This window comes from Salpingoeca rosetta (genome assembly GCF_000188695.1).
Source record: "Salpingoeca rosetta unplaced genomic scaffold supercont1.13, whole genome shotgun sequence".
In the NCBI taxonomy this organism is placed as follows: domain Eukaryota; class Choanoflagellata; order Craspedida; family Salpingoecidae; genus Salpingoeca; species Salpingoeca rosetta.
Window position 1 is genome coordinate 898,013 of NW_004754921.1, and position 24,423 is coordinate 922,435.

The window sequence follows — 24,423 nt, forward strand, 5'->3', positions numbered from 1 at the left end:
ATACATACATACATAACATACATACGTGCAGTCAGCTTACGCATGCCATTGTTTGGCGCCACGGCTGTCGGCACATGTGGGATGTGGTCGTACGAGGTGCGCTTGCGAGCAGCAGCAGCGGCGGTGACAACACCAGCACCCGCTGTCATCCGACGTGCACCCATACGTGCATGCGCATGTGCATGTGCGCTTGTCACTGCGGGCGTGAGTGCTGCGTCTGTGCTGCGGGATAGGGTGTTGCGCTGTCGCGGTGTGCTGGTGGGCGGGTGGCGGTGGTGCTGCCGGCCAACGGCCATATCCAACACGCGACCCGACGGCGCCGTCACGGGGCGGCGCAGGGCAGCCCTTCACACACGCGGCATGAGGGGTTCGCGCAGATGGTGGAGGTTGTGTGTGTGTATGTGTGTGTATGTGTGTGTATGTGTGTGTGTTTGTGTGTGTGTGAGTGAGTGAGTGAGTGAGCGTGTGTGTGTGTTTGTGTGGTGTATTGGGTGTCATACATGGCACATTGCAGAGCGAACACGACACCACAATCAGCAAGCCAGTAGCGCAGGCAATGCTTACACCCCCCCCCCAAACACAGGCAAACAACCACCGTTGTCACCTTTGCATGCCGACTGTGGCTGCACGGGGCCGCATCCCGCTCCGCTGTTCATTCGTTTTCCGCGCACTCAAATCGGGCGAGCCGCGCAGGCCTTGGGGGTTGGACAGTGGACATGATGCATGTGTGTGTGTGTGAATACGTGTGTATACGTGTGAATGTGTGCGTGTGTTGAGCTGGGGTTGCGTGATTCTTGGGACACAAGGAGGCGGCCTTGTCGCGTGGCACCATGTAGTCGTCCTCATCGTCATCAACACTCGCCTGCAACGCACGCACACACACACACACACACACACACACACACACACACACACACACACACACACACACACACACACACACACACACACACACACACACACACACACACACACACACGCACGATGGTGAGGTGTCATGCGAGCTCGCAAATGATGACAACCACGGTGCGGAGGCAGACAAACGTGGGGTCACGGAGGTTGCACGCGCATACCTGGGAGTGGAGGTGTCTTGGTGGGGGTGCGGGCACGGGTGTCATGACATAGTCCTGCCCAGGGACCAGTGATTCTGGCGTGATGCAAGTGCGGGTTGCATGGTTGAGGGAAGGTAGCATGTGGACAGAACGATTGCACACTGAGACAGAGAGAGAGAGAGACACACACACACAGACACACGCACACACGCACACACACACAGACAGACAGACACACACACAGACACACAGACACACACACACACACACACACACACAGACAGACAGACACACACACACACACACACAGACACACAGACACACACACAGACACACACACACACATGTAGAGTTGACTCACCGTCTGGCAAATTGCGCGGGTCCTCTGTCGTTGCGTGTCGCGTTCATGTTGTGGACATGTAGGAGCGTGAGACGGGTGCAGTACAGTGCAGCGAAGCGTGGAGTAAAACGATGTGTGGGAGAAAGAGTGAGGGGAAGTATGCAGTGACAAGGACAGTTGGAGTGAAGACGGCACCAACGCAGACAGACGCACATACGCACAGATGCACAGGGGCACAGACGCACAGGCGCAGGAGGAACACTGACTTGCGTGCAGGTGGAGTTGGCGCTTGACGGTGATGCGCAAGCGAGCCAGCTTGTTAGAGATGCCCATGGCTGCCAGCTCTTCGTCCGAGAGCACAGAGAGGTCGCGGCCCGTCACTTCATACGCCTTGAACACCTGCAGGGTCGTCCACAGCCAAGCACACGTGAGAGACAGGGGTGAGTGCGCTGCGTCGAATCCAGCAGCGGACAGCGCCACACACACACACACACACACACACACACACACACACACACACACACACACACACACACACACACACACACACACACACACACACACACACACACGCACAGCCAGCGGACAGCACAGCATTCCCACACACACCACCTCATCACCTCACACACTGCACATGCACACATGCACGCGTACGTCAACGACGTCGTTTTGGAGCTTGAGGTGCGTGAGCCACACCACAACATCCTCGTGGCTCCAGTCGTCCATGCCTGTCGCTTCGAGTTGAGGCAGCGAAGAAGAGGAACGTGTGCGTGTGTTCGGGAGATGGGGGAGGGGGTCGTGGTGGTGTTTGGTTGTCTGTCACTGCTGTCCAACCAACGGAAAGTGCGCAAAATCCCACATGCAGGCACGATGAGCAAGATGGATGCTGATGGCGATGGTGGGGATGGGACAACACAGCCGCTGCGCGTGCTGGAGTTCTACAGCGGCATCGGAGGCATGGTGGGTGGTTGCTTGTACAGTGTGCCTGTGTGTGTGTGTGCTTGTGTGTGTGTGTGTGTGTGTGTGTGTGTGTGTGTGTGCGTCGTGTGCGTGTGTGCTTGTGTGTGTGTGTGTGTGTGTGTGTGTGTGTGTGTGTGTGTGTGTGTGTGTGTGTGTGTGTGTGTGTGTGTGTGTGTGTGTGTGTGTGTGTGTGGTCGTTGTTGAACCCTCACTCATGTGCGTACACGTGTATGTTTCCTCGTCATCAGCACGCTGCGTTGAAAGTTGCCGATCCCACAGCGCGTGTGCTGCGTGCGTTCGACATCAACGATACAGCCAACAAGGGTACGCGGGGAAGGGGGATGAGAAGGGATGCGCCATATCTTGTTGTTCTTGTCAGAGCACCTTGCACCATTGCTCCTCACATTCGATGTGTGTGTGTGTGTGTGTGTGTTTGTGTGTGTGTTTGTGTACAATCTTGGTCTGCGTCCTGCCAGTGTACAGGCACAACTTCCCAGAGACACCCGTCTGGCAGCGCCTCATTGGTACGCGAGCACTAGCACCATGCATCAACACCATGCATCTGCAGCCCCCTGTCTCTCTCTCTCTCTCTCTCTCTCTCTCTCTCTCTCTCTCTCTCTCTCTCTCCCCCTCTCTTTCTCGCACTTGCACTCACCCAGGCATGCACATTCACGTGAGCCACGGTCCTCGCGCCACTGACTCCTCCTGTTCCTTCGATCAATCCATCCATCCATCCTCCCTTCCATCCATCCTCCCTTCCATCCATGCTTCTCCGCTGCGCAGAGTCCATTCCACGCGAGAGGTTTGAGGGCAAGCTGCAGGCAGACATGTACCTGATGTCGCCGCCATGCCAGCCCTTCACTCGCACAGGGAAGCAGCAAGGCATCGAGGACAAGCGCAGCACCAGCCTTCGCTTCATCCTCGACCTCATCACAACCATGAAGGTGCAGGCACCGCAGTTTCGCGCCAATGTGTGGTTTGATGATGGTTCTTGCCTTTGCGGCGCTGTCACTCGTGCACGCTTCCACCCTCTTCATCTCGGCACGCTGCAACGTCGTGCTCATCACATGCCATGATTGCCATCTGCAATGGTTCTTCAGACACCGCCGCGCTACATTCTTGTGGAGAACGTGAAGGGCTTCGAGTCGTCCAACGCCCGCCAGCCGCTCATATCTGCTTTGCAGTCGCGAGACTACAGCTTCCAAGAGTTTATTCTCTCCCCTGACCAGGTCGGCGCAGTCCACGCCTGTAACTGCTGTTGCCGCTGCTGTTGTCGTTGCTGCTGCTTGTGCTGTTGTCGTTGCTGTCGTTGCTGTCGCAGTCTCTGCTGCTGCTTGTGCTGTTGCTGTGCTCCCTCCATTGTGCTCACACTCCACCCACCTTCCTTCCACGCACATCCAAACACAACCAATTCGTCTCTCTTCTTCTCATCATACCGCTTCACCGCGAGCAGTTTGGCATCCCCAACTCCCGCCTGCGCTACTTTCTCGTTGCTGTTCGCGCGCCTCTCCAGCTGCCATCGCCGCCCACAGGCACCGTGCTCTACCACATCCCGACGCTCGGCGGTGCATTCGCTGACGGCTACTCCCCACAGATTGCCGCGCACTCGTTTCTCCCGCCCGCCCCACAACAGGTGCGCACACACCATGCCTCACGCAGTGCTGTTATTGCGGCAGCACGTGCACGACGGCGATGCACACACACACAACACACACACACACACACAACCTGACACACACACACACACACACACACACACACACACACACACACACACACACACACACACACACGCACGCACGTGCGACAGGTGCCTGGTGTGCCGCCCGTGCGCCCCTGGACCCTGCGCCCAGTTCGTGCCGTCGGCGCATATCTGTCCGCTGACGAGGGCGAAATTGCCGCAAATCTCGTCCCCATGAAGGCACGCCCGTCGCACCCAATGCAACATACTTGTGTGTGTGTGTGTGTGTGTGTGTGTGTGTGTGTGTGTGTGTGTGTGTGTGTGTGTGTGTGTGTGTGTGTGTGTGTGTGTGTTCTCATGAAGGCCTCCACCACCTGCTGTTTGTGTGCGTGTGTGTGTTTGCTTTGCAGGTTGTGTTGCGTCATGGCCAGCTGTTTGACATTGTGGACGCCACATCCCATCGCACCATGTGCTTCACAAAGGCGTATTCGCACTACGCAGAAGGAACAGGATCCGTTGTCCTGGTGCGTCCGGGACACACATGCGCGCGCACACACACACATGCGCGCACACTTCTTGCTTCGTGTTCGTCGTGGCATTGTGCTTATTGCCGGTGTCGGTGCAGTGTGACATGTACCCACTTCATCCCGCACCCACATCTCATTGTGTAACGGCCCAATATGCCGCCTTGTATGTGCACGCGTGCAGGGAGCAAAAGACGCCACGCTGGAAGCCTGCGCGCGTGTATTTGCCGAGGTGGAGGCGAGTAAGGCCCAACCACCACAGCCACAACAATCATCACCACCACAGTCACACCAATCATCACCACCACAGCCACAACAATCACAGCCATCATCATCATCAGCGTCAGCGTCAGCGTCGTCGAAGCCGAGTGACGTGGAGCGGCCGAGGAAACAGGCCAAGAAGCACGAGGGCGCACACGACGATGGTGATGATGATGATGACAGCCATGGCGATGATGGCGATGACATGAATGAGGTACAGGAGGGCGAGGGCACGTCCACGGTGACAGCAGAAGCAACAGCGACGCAACCAACACTGGCGGCTACTGATACAGCAGCTGTTGCAGTGCACACAACAGCCACCACCAACACTGTCAGCACCACGTGTATCGATGCATCCGAGGCGCTGGGGGCGCTGCGCTTGCGGTGGTTCACGCCACGGGAGATGCTGACCATCCACGGGTTCGCAGACACATACACGGTGCCCGCGGATGTGACGGCGAAGCAGATGCGGCGGTGCATTGGCAACGGCCTCAACGTCGTCGTTGTTGCTGAGCTCATCAAATTCATGCTTGCAAGCAACCCCGCGGCGTGACACGCTGAATGTATGTGAGTGAGTGAGTGAGTGTGTGTGTATGTGTGAATGTGTGTGGTGTGTGTTCTTGTGTCGAATAGCTGGCAGTCGTAGGCTTGGCTCCCCTCGTGGTAGTGTATCTGCTTGTCACGTATGTAATGGCGATCAACAAATGTACACAAGCAAGCAAGCAAGGAAGCAGTGGGCGCGAAAGCAGCTCTCACACAACAAAGCAGTCTCTCTGGCGAACAAAGCGGCGGGAAAGAGTATCACGAGGGTCATGCATGAAATGAAGACATGTAGAAGAGCGGTGGTGATGGTTGTAATGGGCAACTAAAATGGAGGCAAGTTGGGCGTAAGGTCAGCAAGCCAGCAAATGCAGGCAGAGGAAAGCAACGAAACCAAGAATGCACACGGGTAAGCAGGCGGGGAACCGTTACGAGTGTGCCACACGCACGTTGTTGTTGACAGCGTGCACTCACACACAAAGCAGCCTCACGCGTTCACACAGGCGTGTCGTGGTTGTGGCATTGCACAGGTGCCACACGTGTGTCGTCAGTAGTCGGTGCGAAGACTGCGGCGGAAACGCGAGCGCGTCACATCCGCAAGCCGCTCGGCCTCATCCCGCTCCTGGGACAGCTGCACCAGGCGGCGCGCACGACGGGCTGCATTGTTGTTGTTGTTGTGGTGTGTGTGTGCGTGTGTTTGTGTGTATGTGTGTGTGTGTGTGTGTGTGTGCGTGTGTTTGTGTATGTGTGTGTGTGTGTGTGTGCGTGCGACAGGGCGAGACATTGAGTGAGTGAGTGAGTGCGTGTACATGCATTGTATGTGTGTATGTGTGTACACGCATTGTATGTGTGTGAGGAATTGTTCTCATAATTAAGTCAACCGTGCGCCACGGATACACAGAGCTGAACATTCCTTCGCACAACGCTTCAATGCATGCACACATCAACACAGCCACGTGCTCACTCACATGCGTCAAGGACGTCGTCCACAACGGCTGCTGGCCGCTCAATCACCGTGCGGGTGGAGGTGTAGTGGGGCGTGGTGTGCCCGTAGCTCGTCGTCGTGTACCGATATGTGCTTGTCTCGAGCGGCCGCGAAATGGTCGTTGTTGTCTCAACAGCATTTGGCACGCGCGAGCTCACGTATGTGCGCGTCGCTCGCGGGCGGTACACAGACCTGAACATCGGATGTGCGTGAAGGTGTGCGTGTGCGGTGTGCATGTGTGTTGGTGTGTTAGTGTGCGTGTGAGTATGCATGTGTGTGTGCGATTGTATACAGTTGCATGCGTGTGTGTGCGATTGTATACAGTTGCATGCGTGTGTGTGCGATTGTATACAGTTGCATGCGTGTGCAACGAAACAACATGAAACATCAAACGTGCACAGCAACTTTGTGCACAGAACGGTACACCCCTACTGCGCCCCCAGCAATACACACGTCAGCAGATGCGTGCAATCATGCAAGGCTTACTCGTCTGTGGAGGTGGTGGTTGTGCGAGTGACCGATTTGCTAGAGGAGGAGCCTTCACGACGACCAATGTATCTGTAGTGAACACAAGGCCATTACGTGCAAGCGACAGCGATCAGTACCTCAGCACGCGATACCACGTGCCACACGTGATGAGATCCAAACGAACCACGCAGTGCATAAGTGGCGACGATGTGTGAAATGCACGTGCACAATTGTGGATCGCAGACTTTTTTGATAATTGCAACTCAATAACACCTCGCGTGGCATGACATGTGCACCTGTGCAATTGCTTCAGATCATCCGCCAGCACGCGCTCGCGCTCCTTGCACGACTCCAACTGATTCTGTGACGAGTGCGCATGTACATGTGCACGGGTGTGCGTGTGAGTGTGTGAGTGAGTTGTTCAATTGTGTGTGTGTGTGTGAGTTGCGTTTAGTTACGTGTTTGCGTGTGTGGTTTGTTCGTGCATGTGGATGTGTTGAGATAGATGTAAGGTTTCAAGACGGTATCATCAACATCAACGTGACAGACGAGCGTGGTGCAACACTTTGATGCAACAGTGCCCCCTGCCCCCCCCCACACACACACACATACACACACTCTCTCTCCGACCACCAACACCAGCCCCTCACACCACGTGATCGCACCTCGAGCGAGCGCTCCTTGGCGGCCGCTTCGTTGCGAACTTCCGCAAGCTCAACCTCCGCCTTTGTTTTCTCCGATTGCAGCTGTTGTGTGCATGTGATGACGCAATGTGCATAGTGTGTGTATGTGTGTGTATGTGTGTGTGTGTGTGTGTTTGAGTGTTTTCGCGAGTCAGAGACAGAACGTGGTGTGAGTGACAGCAAAACCAATGCACGCATTCACACCACAGCTTTGCATCAATTCACACACACACACAATCACACACACAAACACACACACAAACACATGGTTCACCCATGTGCACAATCGCATGCAAGACAGCACACCTCGGCAATGAGCTTGTCCTTGCTTGCAAGGCGGTCGTGGAGTTGGGTTTCATTCTTGCGGAACACCTGCAGCTGCGTCTCTGCAGACGAGAGCTGTGCACGGGTGGTGTTGAGCTCCATCTGCAGCTGATGGCGCGTTTGGTCAAGGTCATCTTGCAAACGCGCAGCCCTGTCATGGTGGTAAACCAGTGTGATGATGCATGATCGAGCAGGTGACAAGTTGGCACATGTGTCAGGTGAGCTGTTGCTTGACTGACCTGAGACTTTGTGTGTGTGTGTGTGTGTGTGTGTCATACTGGTGGTCTTGCAAACAACTCACATTCACGCACATGCACACACTCAAATTCACACGCAACCACGTACACTCGTAACAACAGCCAGCATGAGCGCCCTCACCTCTCGCTTGTGCGTGCGAGTTCTTCGCGGAGGGTGCCACGGTCGCTCTCAAGACCGTGTGCCGTTGCTTCCCTGCATAGCACGTGCATTGCGCACGGAACATCGGCACAGGACGTTGAGACAGCGGCGCGGCGGTGGCAATGACATGAAAGCCTGCACGCTCACGTTCAACACAAACTCGCACACATACCACTACACACACGCTCTCACACACACACTACGCTCGCGCGCATCCACAAGTGCCATCACAAGCGTGCACACTCTGCTCCCCACGCTGCCACGCACAAATCGTATGTTGATGCCTCCTTTGCCCGCAATTCGGCGCGAAGGGCGTCCACTGTCGCCCGAAGACTGTCGTTTTCGGCGTTTGCCGCTGCCAGTCGCTCCTTGGCCACAGCAAGGTCAGCATGCGCAGTGCTATTTGTGTGTGTGTGTGTGTTTGTTTGTTTGTTTGGGGCGTGAGACAACCCGCATATTGTTGTGCATGGTGCAGCAGATGTTGGCATGAGAATACTCCATTCTGCTTGAGAGCTCTGTGATCACACATCACGGCTTATCACAGCAACACAACCACGAACAACAATACGTCGTCTGCTGTATATGCTGTCGAGTCGACTTGTGTCTTACCCCAGCTGCGTGTCGAGGGTGCGCTCTGCGTTTGATCCGCGGGACTTGGCCTCCTCTGCTTCCTGGCGCGCGCGTGACAGGCGCTCCTCAAGTCCAGCAATGACGGCCTGAGGGAGGGGGGGGGGAGATGACAAGCCGCAGGGAATATAGAGAGAGTGAGAGAGAGTGTGTGTGTGTTTGTAGCGTTAGAGCGGTGTCGAGGACTGTACATGAGTAAAGAAGCCGCGCATGAAGATGCAATTGGAGATGTTGTTCATCCAGACACACACACACACAAACACACACAGCATTTGCAAGCTTACTGACGTTCTTGTCGGCGATATCATCACGAAGCGTACCCGCTTGCGCTTGGAGCTCTACGAGGAGTTCGTGCTTGTGGGCGTTTTTGGCAATGAGATCTTGCTGGCTGTCCAGGGCCGCATTCAGCCGATCCCTGAAGCAACGTCGATGGCACGTCACAGGGTGTGAGATGAGCGAAATACCAGGCGCCGTTGTTTGGATGTTGAAAGGTCTTAAGGATAAGTTCTCCGAGTAGAACGACACTGTTGTTGTCTCCTTACCCACTTCCAAAACTGAACAAACACCCACACCCACATCCACACACACACACACACACACACACACACACACACACACACACACGCACGCACGCACACACACACACACACACACACACACACACACACAAACGCGCGCACACACACACATACGCACATCCACACATCCACACACCTGCACGACTTGAGTTCATCCTGGAGCCTGTTCATCTCGGATCGATAGAGAGAGGACTCCTCGCGGCTGGCGGCGGCCTGGCGGCGCGCTTCGTCCATTTGCCGCTCTGCCGCGTGCAGCTATGGGCCAGGTATGACAGCAAGCAGAGTTTGACAGCATGTGCGTGACGTTGTGAGTGTGTACAATTGTGGGCATGTGTGCATGCACGTGTGCAAATTCGTGAACGTGTGTATATACATGTGTGCAGATGCATGTGTACAGTTTGCCGCATGTGGGTTGGCCGAATGGCAAACGAACGAGGCAGAACCGCTCGCTATTCCTCTGACCTGAGTGCGAGCAGCATCAAGCTCTCGCTGCATGGCCATCCGCGTCTCGTATGTTGTCTGGCGGCCGTCGCGCGAGCGGGACAGCTCCCCTAAAGGTGGATTGGATGTGTTGGCGACGCAAGCGCACATGCGCATGTCATGAAAGGGCATTCAGTGAGAAGAGCGAAAGGGCCCGTCAGCCACGAGTATGGGAGCACGCGCGCTGTGTACTTTGCGGATAGCCGAACCACGGCAAGCACAGCAGCTCTTGTTGTGCACGTGGTGGTGTGCATGTTGTGCATGTTGTGCGTGTTGTGCTGGTTTCGTGGACAAACACAAAGAAGCAAAGCAATATTCTCACCGAGGTTGATGGCCTCGGCACGACGCTGGCGGGCTGGTGACTTGGGCTGGTCCATCCTTCCCTGTCTGGTGCTGTGCTGTGTCTCCGTGCGTGTCTCGCAGGTGCAGGGTGCAGGGTGTAGGGTGCTGCTGGAGCAAGGCTGTGTCTGGTCTGTTGCTGCAGCTTGGTTTGGTGGTTTTGTGGCGATTCAAATTTCGCGGCGAGTCACCAAAACAGAATCGTGCACAGTCAGCAATTTTTTTATCCGAAGTGTGACGACAGGCAAACGGGAGGCGACAGGTGAACATGTCGTGGAGTGTTGGGGTGCGGGAAGATGAGGCGGGTGGTCGCACCGACATCAGGGTGCGCGGTGGGGAGGCGCGCGATCACATTGCAGCGTACCTGGAGTACCGACAGCTTGTTGGCGACGCAGATGGCGGCGTGCTCATGACACCAGCTGAATATGAGCGCTACAAAGCAAAGGTGCGCCTCTGTGTGTGTGTGTGTACGTGTGTGTGTGTGTATGTGTGTACGTCATGATGTTGTGTGTTTGTTTGTTTGTTTTCTTCGTGTGGTGAATGCGATGGTGCTGCATCACGCACCATCAACTCACAGCACTGATGCGGGTGCTTATTGCTGGTGCAGCTGAAGGCGGAAGGCAAGTACAGGGAACCGCAGAAGCGGTCAGCAGGAAGGAGGAAAATGACTGAAGCAGAAGAAATGGCCTTCTACGAGAAGCGATACCAAGAACGAGTACGTGCACGGTTTTGTCAAGCCATCGCCCTAGCAAGCGAGCGAGGTGTACTCTGAACTTGCGTGATTACGAAACAATACTCCTGACGGAGTGTGCAACATGCTGTCTTTGGCCTTCCCCTTACGCTGCTTGTCTTGTTGTTGTGACTGGCAGAGGAAGCGGGAGCGGGAGCTGGCCAGGCAAGGGAGAAGCGAGCGCGCAGGGGTTGCGGCCGTCATGGCCAATGGCATCCCGCTTGCACTGCAAGACATGTATCAACAGCTGGAGCTCATGGACCCAGCACCGCCGCTACCACTGCCACCCTCCCACTCGTCCCACGCCCGGGGCAAGCCAGCTGGAAGCGGCACCAGTCGGTCCGCACCCGGCGCTGACGACGGGCCTGTGATGCCTTGGGATTGCGCGTTAGTGGAGCGAGACACCGCGGCGGCGCCTGCCTCCACAGCTCGGAGACGCGCTGTGCGTGATGGTAAGAAAGATCAAGCCACCACTCGCACGCGGGCAAAGCCAGCAGCGCAACCACAGAACAGACAACAGAACCGACAGCAGCGACAGCAGCGACATGGCAGGGGCGAGGGGACGGAGAAGGAAGGAACTGCGCACTCGAGCCGAAAGCCAGCAGAGGACAACGGCAGTGGTCGTGGTGCGGGCGGTGGCAATGCCGTTGGCACTGCAGTACGGCGACCGCAACAGCACCAGGCACGACCACAACAACAACAAGTGCATAATGGTGCATCTTCATCATCATCTTCATCATCAGTAACGGCACGAAGAGCGACCACCCCGCGATCCCGCAAGACGGCCAACCTCACCCCCGCCTCTCGCTACACCAAGCGGTAGTGCATGTGCATGCGTCAGCAAACTGTGCGTGTGTGTGTGGGGGGGGGGTGGAGGAGCTGAAGCAAGCAAGCAGGTGAGATAAGCAAACGCGTGCACCAGTAAACACAGGAGAGGTGATTGAGCAAAGCCGTTATGGCGTGGAAGGAAGGACTTGCTTGAACCAATTTTCCACACATCACATCACCCCATCCAACATGTCGCGGTTTGTGGTGGCGCTGCGGCCGTGTGGACAGCTGCGTGAGCGGCTCACAGAGCCCTTGGAGCTGAGTGCTGGAGTGCACATCCTGGGGCGAAGCCCACAAACCAAAGTGAAGCAGCAGTTGTGCAGCCGACGCCAGATTGAGCTGGATGTCGACACCGCCCGCGGCACCGTCACCCTCAAGCAGGTCAGTGTGTGTGTGTGTGTGTGTGTGTGTATGTGTGTGTATGTGTGTGTATGTGTGTGTATGTGTGTGTATGTGTGTGTATGTGTGTGTGTGTGCGGTTGTCTCCTGCTGGCTGGGCTACCTCTCCCCCTTCCCCCACCTCTCCATGATGAGGCTTAGCTCATGGTCTTGACTTTTGTCTTGAACTGCCACTTCCCCCTCACCTGCCATGCCGTTGTGCACACGATGAGCAGCTTGGCCCAAACGCATGCTCTGTGAATGGACAAACCATCAGCCGAGGTGACCACGCGACAGCTTGCCTGCTTCTCAGTCTGCTTATCATGTTATTGGCTAGCCCTTGATGGCTGACGATGAGCGCCCTGGCCTGTGGCACTGCACCTTGCGGGGCAACCACGTTGTTATCCGCAGGGAACAGTGTGGCGGTTTCGCGAGGCGCCCGCATCTCCATGTTGGCAGACAGTCCAGACGAGACCACGTTCACCCTGGACATCCACGAGTACGCGCCCTGTGGCATGTGTGTGTGCGTGTGTGTGTGTGTGTGTGTGTGTGTGTGTGTGTGTGTGTGTGTGTGTGTGTGCGTGTGTGTATGTTTATGTGTGTATGTGTGTATGTGTATATGTGCGTGTGTGTGTGTGTGTGCGGTTGTGGTTGGCCAGTGCCTGCTTGTGGCCTGACGTGGGTTGATCGTCTGTGCACGTATCCCCGCTCCTGTATTGTGCTTGCCAGGACAACGCCCGAATCAACGCCGCTAACCCAGTTTGACACGTCAGCGTCCAGCACCGCGTCTTCTGTACGACCTGACGCGACTAGTTTTGACACAAAGCCAAGCGCACATGCCCCAGCCATCACCATCAGTGCGTCGCTGTGTCGTGTGTGTGTGTGTGTGTGTGTGGATGTGTGTGTGTGTGTGCGTGTATGTTACTGTACTTGCTTGTGCTTTTGGGACGATACGTACCTTGCGCTGCTTAGATCTCACAAGCAACACTGGCGCCGCCACAATCACCATCACCAACAATATCACTGCTGCAGACGATGCTGATTCATCGCGCTTGACGACACCAGGTGAGCATTGCCCGCCATGTCTTGTGTTGTGGTATGTGCCCATGTCACCTTCTCACTCTGACACAACTTGTGGTTCCTGATGGCGCGCAGGGAAGCGGCCATCCTCCCCGCCACACACAACCTCCCCAACGTAAGCGCATAGAGAACCATGAATCTGCACTTGCACACGGAAACTCACGCACTCACTCACTAATTCACTCTCACTCACTGACTCACTGACTGACTCACTGACTGACTGACTGACTCACTCACTGACTGACTGACTGACTGACTGACTCACTCACTCACTCACTCACTCACTCACTCACACACACACACACACTCACTTATTCAATCGTCACACACACGCACATTGCACCCCTGCTTGTAGCGTGTATAAGGCGGTGACGCCGTTACTGAAGAAGACACTGGACAGCCCAAGCAGCGCAGCGACAAGCAGCAGCGACGTGTCACCAGCGAGTGGTACGAACACTCGTGCACACATTGCATGCATGTGTCTGAGCACATCATTTCAACTCGTCCTTGCCTCGTACGTTTATTGTGAGATGATGTGTCCTTTGCCTCAAGCCGTGTCGTTCTGAATCTCATGTACACACGCATCCGCATATCCATTGTCTCTCTGAATGTAGCAACAAGGTACAACTCAAACGATGTGTGGCTGCATGCGCGCAAACGTGTGTGTGGCTGTGTGTGTATGTGTGTGTGTGTGTTACCCGTCTTTGTCTACGCCTGCGTTTGCATTGTCTCTTCCATATAACACTACCACATGCACACACACACATACACACACAAATACACACACAAATACACACACAAATACACACACAAATACACACACCAACAAACAAACAGGGGAGCGAGGGCGCCAAAGAGGGCGCACCTGCTGGACATTCCTGCACTGCGACAGCACGCGGTCGACCGCAGCACACACGATGACGACGACGATGATACTGACGACAATGGGAGTGGTGGCGGTGATGGGAGTGGTGCAGGGAGGAGGCGAAAGGACAGCAAGCGTGATGATGCATCATCAGCTGTCGGGGCGAGGGTAAGAGGGCGATCCCCAGCACACCGCGCCGCCGCCATGGACACATCCAAGGACACAGCCCAAACACATCACCCCCACTCACCCGACTCGCCCGACACGCGGCGCTCCCGTTCGCGCTCGCCCCGATCACGGGCCGTGGCGGCGGGGGGAACGAGGGAAGGGCGTGGTAATGGTGGTGGTGGTGGTGGTGGTGGTGGTGGTGGTGGTGGTGGTGGTGGTGGTAATGGTGGTGGTGGTGGTAATGGTGGTGGTGGTGGTGGTAATGGTGGGCGGAAGGATGCGTTTGCGGTGCTGATGAGTGGACAGCAGAGGAGACGGGGCGGCGGGAGGGATGCTGGCGTGCACCTACCCAGCACCCACGCCAATGACGGATCAAAGGCAAGCAAATGGGCCAAATCAGGGTAAGATCTTGTGGGTGTGGGTGTGGGTGTGGGTGTGTGTGTGGGTGTGTGTCATACACGAACAGGCCCATTCTCTCACCTTTTCTTTCACCACATACCTTCACACGCACGCGCGTACACGCACACGCACCACCCCACCCTGCAGTGTGGACCACTGGGCAAATGCGCTGACGGAGTTGGTGCGTCACCCGGAGCGCCATGCTGATGACATTGTCTACGAGACCGTCGACACGCTCGTCATCAACGACAAGTACCCAAAGGTGGGGCAGGGTGGTCGCTCGTGTGGCGGGGGGTTTGTGTGTATGTGTGTGTGTGTGTGTGTGTATGTATGCATGTGTGTGTGTGTGTGTGTGTGTGTGTGTGTGTGTGAAGCAGACTGTGTTTTGCTGTTATGTTGCGCTTTTCTCGCTCACGCCCCCCCCCCCACACACACACAGGCGCGGTACCACTTTCTTGTGCTGCCCAAACGCGTGATCACGGATCTGACGTGCCTCACCCGACATGACCGCCACCTCATCCAGGTTTCCACCATACACACATGCGCCCACTCGTGCACACACGTGCGTGCATGTGTGCAGGCTTTCTTCTTCCTCCTCTTATTTCTCCTGCTTGTTCTTGTTCCTGTTGTTCTTGTTCTTCTTCCTCCATCGTCTAATGCTGATGCACTGTTGGCGCTGGCCTGTCGCAACCTGTTGTGCTCGTGACCTTTGTTGTTCGTCTTGTTGTGCGCATCCCACTGCGCAGAGACTGCAGGAGACAGCCATGACCTTTGGCAAGATGATTCAGGAGGACAAGCCAGGCGTCAAGTTTCATACGGGGTTTCACGCCGTTCCCAGCATGAAGTGCGATTGCGCACCCGCTGCATCACGTCGCGTTTTGTTCGTGTTCGTGCTGTGTCCGTGTTTCACTTGGCTGGCTTGAGCATCTCTTCCCGTGCTGCATGTGTCAGCATGTGTCAGCATGTGTTGTCGATCACATTTGGCTCACATTCGTTGTGCCAGGCCTCACCAGCAGTCGTCGTCATCATTGCATGGTCTCGTGCGTGTTTGCAGTCAAGTGCACCTTCACTTGATTTCGCAGGATTTCGACTCTGTGTCCCTCAAGAACAAGAAGCACTGGAACTCGTTCAACACGCCGTATTTCGTTCCTGCTCGCAGTGAGTTGCCCGCTTTATATGTGCTTTATATGTGCTTTTGCGAGTCGCATGTCTGTCCAGGTGTGTTTTTGGTTGTGTGATTGTGTGATTGTCGGCGCACACACACACACCCACACCCACCCACACCCCCCCCCCCCCACACACACACACATGGGTCGCTGAGGTTTGTGTGGTTGTGGGTATATACACACACACATGCTTACAGTCCAGACCCACATCTCCTTTGTCACTCACCCTTGTTCTGTGCTTTCCTTTTGATGTGCGCCCTTTGCTGAACACTATCATGCATGGTCCGGCAGAGGTGTATGAGATGCTGAAGAATGAGGGCCGAATCCACTTTGATGAAGCAAAGTCAGTGGTATGGCCCAGGCGGTAGACACAGCCAGCACTGGCTTGTTCCGCCTGTCTCTGTTTTGGTGTTTTGGTGTCTCTCGCACCGGTTGCTACATGGTGACGTGCTGTGACCTGCTGTCTGAACCGCGACGTACACACACACACACACACACACACACACACACACACACACACACACACAACCACACACACACACACACACAACCACACACCGCACAACTTCAGGTACAAGGAGTATTTGAAGAAGCCGCTGGTGTGCCACCGGTGTCGCCAGGAGATGCGCAACATGCCCACCCTCAAGCGGCACCTTAAGGAGCACCTCACCAACCCCTAGCATTGCCGCATCGCTCTGCTGAGACTCGCCACTGTCCGCCTTTGGCCCCTCCCCCTCCTTTGTTTCCAATCTTTGTGTGCCTTCGCACGCACACACCCTTACTTCACCACCATCGCCATTCCCGTGCTTGCTGCGTCGTTCGTTTTGTGCCTTCTTCCACCCTTGCACCGCTTGCGCACTGATGTGATGTGATGGTGCAGCATAGAGCAACAGGAGTAGAGACAGCAACAGGAGTAGAGAGGACAACAGGAGCAGCCGAGCAATGGAACAACTGAGCAATGGAACAACTGAGCAATGGAACAACTGAGCAATGGAACAACTGAGCAATGGAGCAACGCAGAGACTGAAAAGCAAGCAAGAGCGCACAACCACGCACACGCAACCACACAAAGCACGAGCATGACCATTTTGTGCAATAATTTTTGTCCGGCAAGCAATCACCCACAACCGCACACACTCAGCTTTCTCACCGCACGCGCACACTTCCCTGATATCTGTGTGAACGGTGTGTGTTCCGTTGCTGTTGTTGGTGCTGCTGCGGGCGACCTTTGTCATGTCATGCGCCTTTGCTTGCTTCAACAGCCATGACACACATCTCCCGGCCGCCGTGTGTCGTGTGTGACGTGGTGTGAAAGCCATGTTGCTTTTCGTGTGTCGTTCTTTGGTGAGTGAGGCCATTTTCCATGCGTTGACACACCCTGGAACGCCACACGACCTGACCTGACCTGGCCTTTCAAAAAGGTGACACACGTCAGCACCACACGACAGCCCAACAGCGACAACCAAACCGGCTAAAAGCCAAGCTATACGGTTACGCCACACACACACACACACACACACACACACACACACACACACACACACACACACACACACACACACACACACACGCACACGCCACATACACGCACACGGACGTACGTATCACACATCGCACATCGCACACGGACGCGTGATGGGGGCAGCGTTGACGGTTGCGACTGCTGAGCCAGGTCGCCGCCATGCACGGTTGAGACGACACAACAAACCATCAGCGTCAGGAGCAGGAGCAGGAGCAGGAGCCAGCTCAAGAATGAGCAAGCCGTCAAGCCGCCGCCAAAAAGCATCCCCAGGCACGCGCGTCGTGCATTACCCTCGCACACAATACCTGGACACCGAGCACCAGCGCGCAGGGCACCTGAGCGTGCCGTCAACAGACACGAAGAGCCTGAGCCTGATCAAACTGGCGGACAAGGGCGGAAAGTTTGCCCTCAAGCAAGGCAAGCAGAAGAAAGGGAAGCAACAGCAGTTCCCCCGGCACCGCCGCGTCCGCCGCAGTCGTCGCAAGCACGACAGCTGCTCCTGCAGCTTTGGTGCGCCCGCGTGCGAAAAGCACTTTGCCGTTCGCGAGTGGAGCGAGGTGGAGCTCGTGCTCAACCACTCCTCCAGCGGCGCAGGCAGCGCACGCCGCTGCCGCATCAACACGCTCAAGACCGACACCACCACCTCCGTCCACTTCTTGGAGCCCGTGTCATCGCCACGCGCCCTGAGCGATGAGAGCGCCGACCCAGTGTATGTGACGGACGAGCACGGCAACCGCGTCGTTGTCTCCTGGTACCTGCAACTTGAGCGCGATGACCAAGATACGAAGGACAGCGACAGCAGCAGCAGCAGCAGCAGCAGTGGCGGTGGTGGCGATGGTGTTGGTGGCAGCGACTTGGCCGCCAAGAAGCAGCAGCAGCAGCAGCAGAAGGGACAGCACGAGCCAGGCTGCGAAGGAGACGCCCACGGCAGCAAACAGACTGGTGATGGCGATGATGTGGTTGAGTCATTCTACAGCGTGCTTGCCACACACAGCGTCACCACGCCAGCTGGCATCGCGCCACCCCAGCCGCTTGCCACGATCCAGGAACAGGAAGAAGGAGAAGAGGAGGAACCAGAAGCAGAAACCAAGGGGACGGTGGATGCGCAACATGTCGAGCAGGCAATCAGCGTCACCGTGTGCGAATCTGAGATTGTTCAGACGCACCGACAGCAGCAGCAGCAGCAACAACAACAACAACAGCAACAACAACAACAACAACAGCAACAACAACAAGAGGACAACACGGAGGGGGCAGCAGCAGCGCAGGGGAGCGAGCAGACCACCAATGACAGCAAGAGCGACCCCAAGACCAATGCTCACGCACACGACGACGCAGCACAGGAAGTGGAGGAGCAGGAAGCGAGTGAAGCGGACACGGACGACACTTGCTTGTTCCACCACCACCGCCATGCCTCGCTGGGCGACACCATGGTGTCTTGCCCACTGTCACCGATGGATGTGGTGCTGCGCCAACGCCAGGCCCGCGCAACCGCGCTCGCCGCCGCTGCAACCGCAACTACAGTGAGCATGGCTTCATCTTCAGACGCCAAGACTGCACCCGCGACCAGCACGACCAGCACGACCAGCACGAGCTTTGCCTCCCTGCCTCAGCACAGTGAGCATGAACTAGGAGCAGGAGAAGACCCAGATAACGCTGTGCCAGCGCTCTCCGCCAGCACAGACTCCCTACCCCCACCACCACCGCCGCCACCGCCGCCACCACCCGCCCCGGAACACGACGCGGCCGAATTGGGTCCGAGCAGCGTCCTGAGCAAGGCTGCGGCGATGGAGGGCCAAACACTGTTTGCTCCGCGCTCGCCACCACTGCCGCCGCCACCGCCACCGCACATGTTGTGCGGGTCACCATCCCTACCACCATCCCCACCATCCCCACCATCACCACAGTCGCCACCGCCACCGACGACGAGGCCGATTGTGGCGTTTCCGCCCCCACCGTCAACCCCGCCCCCACCGCTGCGCGCACAGAGGGATGAGACGCCGCAGCGGCGGTGCATCTCGTGCCCGCACCATCGCCAGAGGTGGTCGTTCAAGCGCGAGGAGACGACCGAGTTGTGGGTGTACCCGCTGATGGGCGATGCGCAGGTGGGTGACCTGCTCCACACCATGCTGACGCCCAAGGCGTACTATGTGCTGTGCCGGTGCTGGTGCAGCATTGGGCACTGCTGGCGCGTGTCATTCCTTGACGATGCCGGGAGCGTTGTGCACCACAGCCTGGCGCACGCGCCAAACGGGCGGGTGTATGTTGACGGTGTGCTGATGGCGCACCGCCGCTTCAGTGACCTTGCCTCTGCCCTGTTTGCATGGCTGGAGCTGAACCAGCCCCAGCTGCGCTTTTGTGTTCGCCCATGTATCGTTGTTGTGTGATGATGCCCTGGACATGCGCATGTGTGTGTGTGTGTGTGTGTGTGTGTGTGTGTGTGTGTGTGTGTGTGTGTGTGTGTGTGTGTGTGTTGGCATGACTGCCCCAGCTTCCAATGTGCCTGTTTTGTTTGTGAAGTTTGTTTGCCTGGTTGTCACAACCTCACAACATCACCTCACAGTATTGCTTATTGCTGAACTCTGTTCATATGATGTCCATATGATGTCCAACCAATCCTGTACACACAACCAAGTGCAAAGCCCTGAGAGGCCCAGGTTCAGACAAAAAGCATTGTGAGCGCGTGTGAATGGTGTGGAAAGAAGGGGAAAATGTGGAGGGAGGGTGGTTCACAGCACGGAACGACGAACACCGCCTCCTGCCAAAGCACGTGCGCGACAGCATAAGTTGTAGGAAATTGTGCCCCACCGGGAATCTTGAAAGGCGTGGAAGCGCGTGCATGTTTTCGTTCTTTCGTTGTCAAGACGAGTTTTGTTTGTTGGACGTCTGCTGTGTGTTGGTTGGTGTGCGCGCATCCCACCAAGATGTGTGTCACATCATCACATCACATCATCACCGATCGGCGGGTGTGGTGACGACAAGAACCTGACAAACAGATGTGGGTGGTGTGAAGGTTGCCCGCCACGCATGCACGCGTCTCAACGCCAATCAATGGAAGAATGGAGCAGTGTAAACGTGTTCTCAGGCAGGAGATCATGTGTTGAAAATGAACGCCTGAGCTGGCTTCAGACAAGGCTCTCTATTCTCTCCATTTTGGGCATCAATTCACTGTGGCGCTGAAGCGCGTTGTGTGCATCTGCACCTGCATCACACATGATGAAAGAGACAAAGAAGCAACAGCCACACAGAGGCAAGGAAGGAGATACACGAGCGTGACAACAAGGACAACACTAGCACCCAGCATAACCAGCAAGACACACACACACACACACGCCACTCAAGGAGCAAGCGTTTAGCATGAGGCGCACAAAACACCAAAACACGTACACACACACACATAAACGCGTACACACACACATTAACGCGTACACACAAAACACACACACGCGCGCACACACACACGCACACACAGACAGACACACTTCAGCGCTGGGTGATGAAGTAATGAGTGAGACATACAAATGCTGTTGGGGATGGGATACTTAGTCAAGGGGAAATGAAATAAAAACAAGCATCCTACCAGCCAACAAAACAAGCAAGGGGGCCAGTAAGGAGCAAGGACACAGTGCGAGAAGGAGGTGTGAGGGACATGTCACAATCAGCGCCAATGCGAGCGGCGTTCTGGCTTGATGACGGCAAAGGGAAAGTAGCACGCTCAAACACTGAGGATGGGGGTCAGCATAACTTGTGGCTTAGGAGCACAGCGAACATGGCCGTGATATGTACAGGCGTTGCTCTGAGACGCAGTGGGCGCTCGCAGGCGTGAAGGCGTGTGCGCGCGCTTTTCGAAAAATGAAGTTGCAATGCAATGCAGGGTGGCTATCCTTCGTGCTCGTCGTCGTCCGGCATATCAGGTGATAACTGGCGGTTAAAGTCTGCAATCTTTCGACGAAGCACTGTGGTGAGGTGCGTGCGCGTGTGGGAAAAAGATGTGGCTGGGGTGAGCAAGCACGACGGAACAAGCAACGCAAAGCAATGGTGACAGAATGCAGATGAAACAGCCACGCGCACTCACAATCAGCACACACACACACACATACACGCGCATGTGACAGGGGCGAGTTTTGTCACGCCCACCGCACCCAAATTGCACAACCAACGAAACTAACGAAACACAAAACAAAGCAGCACGAACATCAGGCACCCAATCATCACAACGGCACCATTCAACACAACATAACACAACACACACACACACACACCACGCACGCACACACACACAACACACACACACACACACACACACACATTGTTGCATTTTCTTCGGGAATTGGCGACACACGGCGATGGTGCGACAACGCGTGCAGCGGTGATCTAATGTAAGCATGAGGGGTGCGCAGGTGTGACAACAGGGGGTTTAGCTTCACGTTACAAGAAGGGAAATCCAGAACGCTCAACCACGTTGCGGAGCAACACAGAAAGCAGTCAGCATTCGTACGTTGTGACTGGTCAAACTTGAACGACTCCTTGCCACAGGTGTACTGTCGTTCACATCCTCGCGGCATAGTCTTCAAATCTTGGAAATGCGGTCACCAACAGACATCGAAAACGCCACCATGGTGAGTCGAGCGGTGCAGGCTGCACAATCACACTCGGCTTTTCTTCGCCTTCTCCTTGTGCGAACGCATGGCATTGATGATGCTGCTGTTTTGTTGTTGTCGCTGCTGTCTCTCTTGATGATGATGTTGTTGTGGTGGTGGTGGTGGTGAGCACACGATACCTTCAACAAAGGCTTCTAAGGTGTAAGAGGGGTCAATTGCTCTCTGCTGCCTATCGATCCACTTCAAGATGTCGTTGTACACGCCACTGTAGCACACGTTGCAAATACTGCGCAGTGCGAAGTAACGTCGTCGTGAGGTGCAGAAAGAGAAACAGAGAGAGAGAGAGTGTGTGTGTGTGTGTGAATAAGTGAACGAGCGAGCAAGCGAGTGTGTGTGTGAATAAGTGAACGAGCGAGCAAGCGAGTGAGTGAGTGAGTGAGTGAGTGAGTGAGTGAGTGAGTGAGTGGGTGAGTGAGTGAGTGAGTGAGTGAGTGAGTGAGTGAGTGAGTGAGTGAGTGAGTGAGTGAGTGAGTGAGTGAGGGAGTGAGTGAGTGAGTGGGTGGGTGAGTGAGTGGGTAAGCACAGGCGCTCAAACGTACGACAACGTCGAAGCACAATCAACCACGGCCACCACCACCACCACACCTTTTGATGGGTTTGTGGCTGGAGCGATCACAGATGGGGCAGAACTGGTGCTGGCTGCCCGAGGCGTGCGCTGCTCTGCCCGTGGGCCCGCCCGTGGGCGTATCTGGCCCTGAAGACGGCATGAGCCCGGTGTCCATCGATGGCGAGGGCACGGACGGGGAGTGCTGCGATGAGGCGGAGTCGTGATATGGCTGTGCTCGCGCAATGGCCGGGGGTGGTAGGCCCGGGCCTGGGCCAAGGTGTGCAGCCCCGCTGGCCGAGGGAAACACCGGTGGTGCTCGCGCTGGCCGCTGTGGCGGCGCCTCTGCGGTCTCAAAGAACATGCTTGCCACGCCACGGGCCGTGTCGTGAGCGGCCGGAAGACGGAACTGCAGACGTTGCTGCTCGTTGGGTGCGTCCGCTCCGAGACGCTGGAAAGCAAACCCCATCGCTGTGCGCGCCCGCGCACCCGCCCGAAGCGAGCCCCGCACATGATGTGCAGGCTGCTGCTGTTGTTGTTCTTGTTGGTACCACTGCTGCTGCTGCTGCTGCGTGTGTGGGGCGTGTGCACTATCGACGCTGGCAGCACTCGTGGTGTCGTGCTGGCCACAGGCCCGCGCCATGACGCCCGCCATCACAGCCATCAGCATGTGCTCCTCTATCCGTGCCGTGCCAGGGGCGCGCATTTCATTGCCGTTGTTGGCGCTGCCGCTGCCCGTTTGCTCGTCAGCTGCAAGCAGCATGGACTTGGGCGGCAGGCTCCCGTGGCAGGAGATGGGCATTGACTCGTTAAAGCTCCGCTTCATCCTGTGCCCGCCTCCTTCGTGCGTCCTCATTTCTCCCATCGATGTGGCTGCTGTTGCTGCTGTTGCTGCTGCTGCTGTGGGCGGCTGTATTGCGGCAGGGAGCTCAATCAGCGGCGTTGCTGCGGACGACAGCTGCGGTTCAGACGCGGGCGCTTCGAATGCATCGTCTGGCTCGAGACGTCGCCCCACAGGCCACGCCACGTCCAGGGGGGATGGGTCTGCCAGGGAAAGCGGCACCAGAGGTAGCGGCGTCAGGCTGCTGGGCTGTCGCTGCGCGTGTGCCTGTGGTTGATGTAGCAAGCGAGCAGAGGATGTCGGGTAAAGAGTCGCCAACGCGAGGCCCGTGGAGGCGGGGTTGGGCAAGTGTGAAAGCGAGCAGTGTGATGGCGACGTTTGTGCCAGCGCGTCGTGGAAGGCGCGACTCATGTCGAGTTCTGACGCAGCCCAGTCACGAAGGGCTCCCCCGGTGTGCTTCTGCTCCTGTTGTTGTTGTTGTTGTTGTTGTTGTTGTTGTTGTTGTTGTTGTTGTTGTTGTTGTTGTTGTCGTTGTTGTTGTTGTTGTTGTTGTTGTCGTTTAAAGGCGTCGAGAATGGCGGCGGGAAGGAAGGCAGGCAGGTCGGGGTTCTGCCGTTGCGTGCGCTGTGCCGGTTGCGTGTGTGTCCGAGTGTTGGACCATGCCAGTGTCATGGACGGCGAAGTGTCCACGTGCTGTTGGTGCTCTGCTTCTGTGCTGGACTGCGAGGGCGCTTGTTGCTGGCGTTGGTGGTGACGGGGCTGGTGTTCGCGACACCGTGGCACGGCTGCCGGCGGCTGGGGTTGCGATTGGCTGTTGAGGAAGTAATTGAGAACCGTACGGCAAGCAGTTGGGACGAGTGACTGTTCACAGCTGGCGGGTACCTGATCATGAATCCACTGCCCAAGCACCTGCTTGGCAAAGGCAAGCTGAGAGACTGCTTCTGCTTGGGTGAGTCGCACGTCACCTTCGCCACCTTCTTCAAGCAGCTGCTGTTGCTGGTGG

General features: G+C 56.4%; 7 protein-coding genes across 7 annotated transcripts in view; 4 read left to right on the plus strand and 3 right to left on the minus strand.

Annotated features, from left to right (window-relative positions):
* The window catches only part of PTSG_05623 (uncharacterized protein), a 4,938-nt gene extending 2,714 nt beyond the window's left edge, over positions 1-2,224 (minus strand). Inside the window, exons 1-7 of the mRNA XM_004993433.1 lie at positions 2,047-2,224; positions 1,659-1,791; positions 1,414-1,437; positions 1,074-1,147; positions 802-862; positions 605-695; positions 41-345 (exon numbers count right to left, since the gene is read on the minus strand). Of these exons, the coding sequence (XP_004993490.1) occupies positions 41-345; positions 605-695; positions 802-862; positions 1,074-1,147; positions 1,414-1,437; positions 1,659-1,791; positions 2,047-2,118 (760 nt within the window). The 5' untranslated portion in view covers positions 2,119-2,224. The remainder of the gene's footprint in view (positions 1-40; positions 346-604; positions 696-801; positions 863-1,073; positions 1,148-1,413; positions 1,438-1,658; positions 1,792-2,046) is intronic.
* Positions 2,225-2,250: 26 nt separating this feature from the next.
* PTSG_05624 (uncharacterized protein) lies at positions 2,251-5,545 on the plus strand. The gene is made up of 9 exons (XM_004993434.1): positions 2,251-2,352; positions 2,601-2,676; positions 2,829-2,876; positions 3,136-3,296; positions 3,453-3,581; positions 3,806-3,985; positions 4,163-4,273; positions 4,444-4,557; positions 4,742-5,545. Exons 1-9 carry the CDS (start codon positions 2,263-2,265, stop codon positions 5,369-5,371), a joined length of 1,539 nt encoding a protein of 512 aa, XP_004993491.1. The 5' UTR covers positions 2,251-2,262; the 3' UTR covers positions 5,372-5,545.
* On the minus strand, positions 5,488-10,425 carry PTSG_05625 (uncharacterized protein). Its single transcript, XM_004993435.1, has 13 exons — positions 10,222-10,425; positions 9,882-9,970; positions 9,556-9,674; positions 9,130-9,256; positions 8,824-8,930; positions 8,482-8,613; positions 8,197-8,268; positions 7,801-7,969; positions 7,477-7,557; positions 7,108-7,172; positions 6,830-6,901; positions 6,327-6,535; positions 5,488-6,015 (listed from the first exon to the last, which is right to left on the minus strand). Exons 1-13 carry the CDS (start codon positions 10,274-10,276, stop codon positions 5,906-5,908), a joined length of 1,407 nt encoding a protein of 468 aa, XP_004993492.1. The 5' UTR covers positions 10,277-10,425; the 3' UTR covers positions 5,488-5,905.
* A 48-nt stretch (positions 10,426-10,473) lies between these two features.
* PTSG_12340 (uncharacterized protein) lies at positions 10,474-11,792 on the plus strand. Its single transcript, XM_004993436.1, has 3 exons — positions 10,474-10,683; positions 10,846-10,953; positions 11,108-11,792. Exons 1-3 carry the CDS (start codon positions 10,507-10,509, stop codon positions 11,789-11,791), a joined length of 969 nt encoding a protein of 322 aa, XP_004993493.1. The 5' UTR covers positions 10,474-10,506; the 3' UTR covers position 11,792.
* A 193-nt stretch (positions 11,793-11,985) lies between these two features.
* On the plus strand, positions 11,986-16,532 carry PTSG_12341 (uncharacterized protein; the record flags this gene model as incomplete). Its single annotated transcript, XM_004993437.1, has 12 exons — positions 11,986-12,177; positions 12,408-12,456; positions 12,586-12,691; positions 12,904-13,031; positions 13,147-13,239; positions 13,620-13,701; positions 14,834-14,948; positions 15,126-15,209; positions 15,433-15,530; positions 15,741-15,844; positions 16,144-16,195; positions 16,424-16,532. 12 exons carry the CDS (start codon positions 11,986-11,988, stop codon positions 16,530-16,532), a joined length of 1,212 nt encoding a protein of 403 aa, XP_004993494.1.
* A 1,072-nt stretch (positions 16,533-17,604) lies between these two features.
* PTSG_05627 (uncharacterized protein) lies at positions 17,605-19,761 on the plus strand (the record flags this gene model as incomplete). The annotated part of the gene is made up of 1 exon (XM_004993438.1): positions 17,605-19,761. The coding sequence occupies one exon, from the start codon at positions 17,605-17,607 to the stop codon at positions 19,759-19,761; it is 2,157 nt and encodes a 718-aa protein (XP_004993495.1).
* A 1,492-nt stretch (positions 19,762-21,253) lies between these two features.
* On the minus strand, positions 21,254-23,405 carry PTSG_05628 (uncharacterized protein; the record flags this gene model as incomplete). The annotated part of the gene is made up of 4 exons (XM_004993439.1): positions 21,254-21,330; positions 21,873-21,950; positions 22,155-22,261; positions 22,621-23,405. 4 exons carry the CDS (start codon positions 23,403-23,405, stop codon positions 21,254-21,256), a joined length of 1,047 nt encoding a protein of 348 aa, XP_004993496.1.
* Positions 23,406-24,423: the final 1,018 nt, after the last annotated feature.

Excerpts from the sequence above, each read along its gene's own strand:
- PTSG_05624 (XM_004993434.1), top strand. The coding sequence starts at position 2,263 with ATGAGCAAGATGGATGCTGATGGCGATGGTGGGGATGGGACAACACAG. Across the intron at positions 3,297-3,452 it reads ACCTCATCACAACCATGAAG|ACACCGCCGCGCTACATTCT; the intron begins GTGCAGGCACCG and ends ATGGTTCTTCAG. Across the intron at positions 3,986-4,162 it reads TCCCGCCCGCCCCACAACAG|GTGCCTGGTGTGCCGCCCGT; the intron begins GTGCGCACACAC and ends CACGTGCGACAG.
- PTSG_05625 (XM_004993435.1), bottom strand. The coding sequence starts at position 10,276 with ATGGACCAGCCCAAGTCACCAGCCCGCCAGCGTCGTGCCGAGGCCATC. Across the intron at positions 6,536-6,829 it reads ACCACCACCTCCACAGACGA|GTCTGTGTACCGCCCGCGAG; the intron begins GTAAGCCTTGCA and ends TCCGATGTTCAG. Across the intron at positions 6,016-6,326 it reads GGACGACGTCCTTGACGCAT|CCCGTCGTGCGCGCCGCCTG; the intron begins GTGAGTGAGCAC and ends ACAACAATGCAG.
- PTSG_12340 (XM_004993436.1), top strand. The coding sequence starts at position 10,507 with ATGTCGTGGAGTGTTGGGGTGCGGGAAGATGAGGCGGGTGGTCGCACC. Across the intron at positions 10,684-10,845 it reads ATGAGCGCTACAAAGCAAAG|CTGAAGGCGGAAGGCAAGTA; the intron begins GTGCGCCTCTGT and ends TTGCTGGTGCAG. Across the intron at positions 10,954-11,107 it reads AGAAGCGATACCAAGAACGA|AGGAAGCGGGAGCGGGAGCT; the intron begins GTACGTGCACGG and ends TGTGACTGGCAG.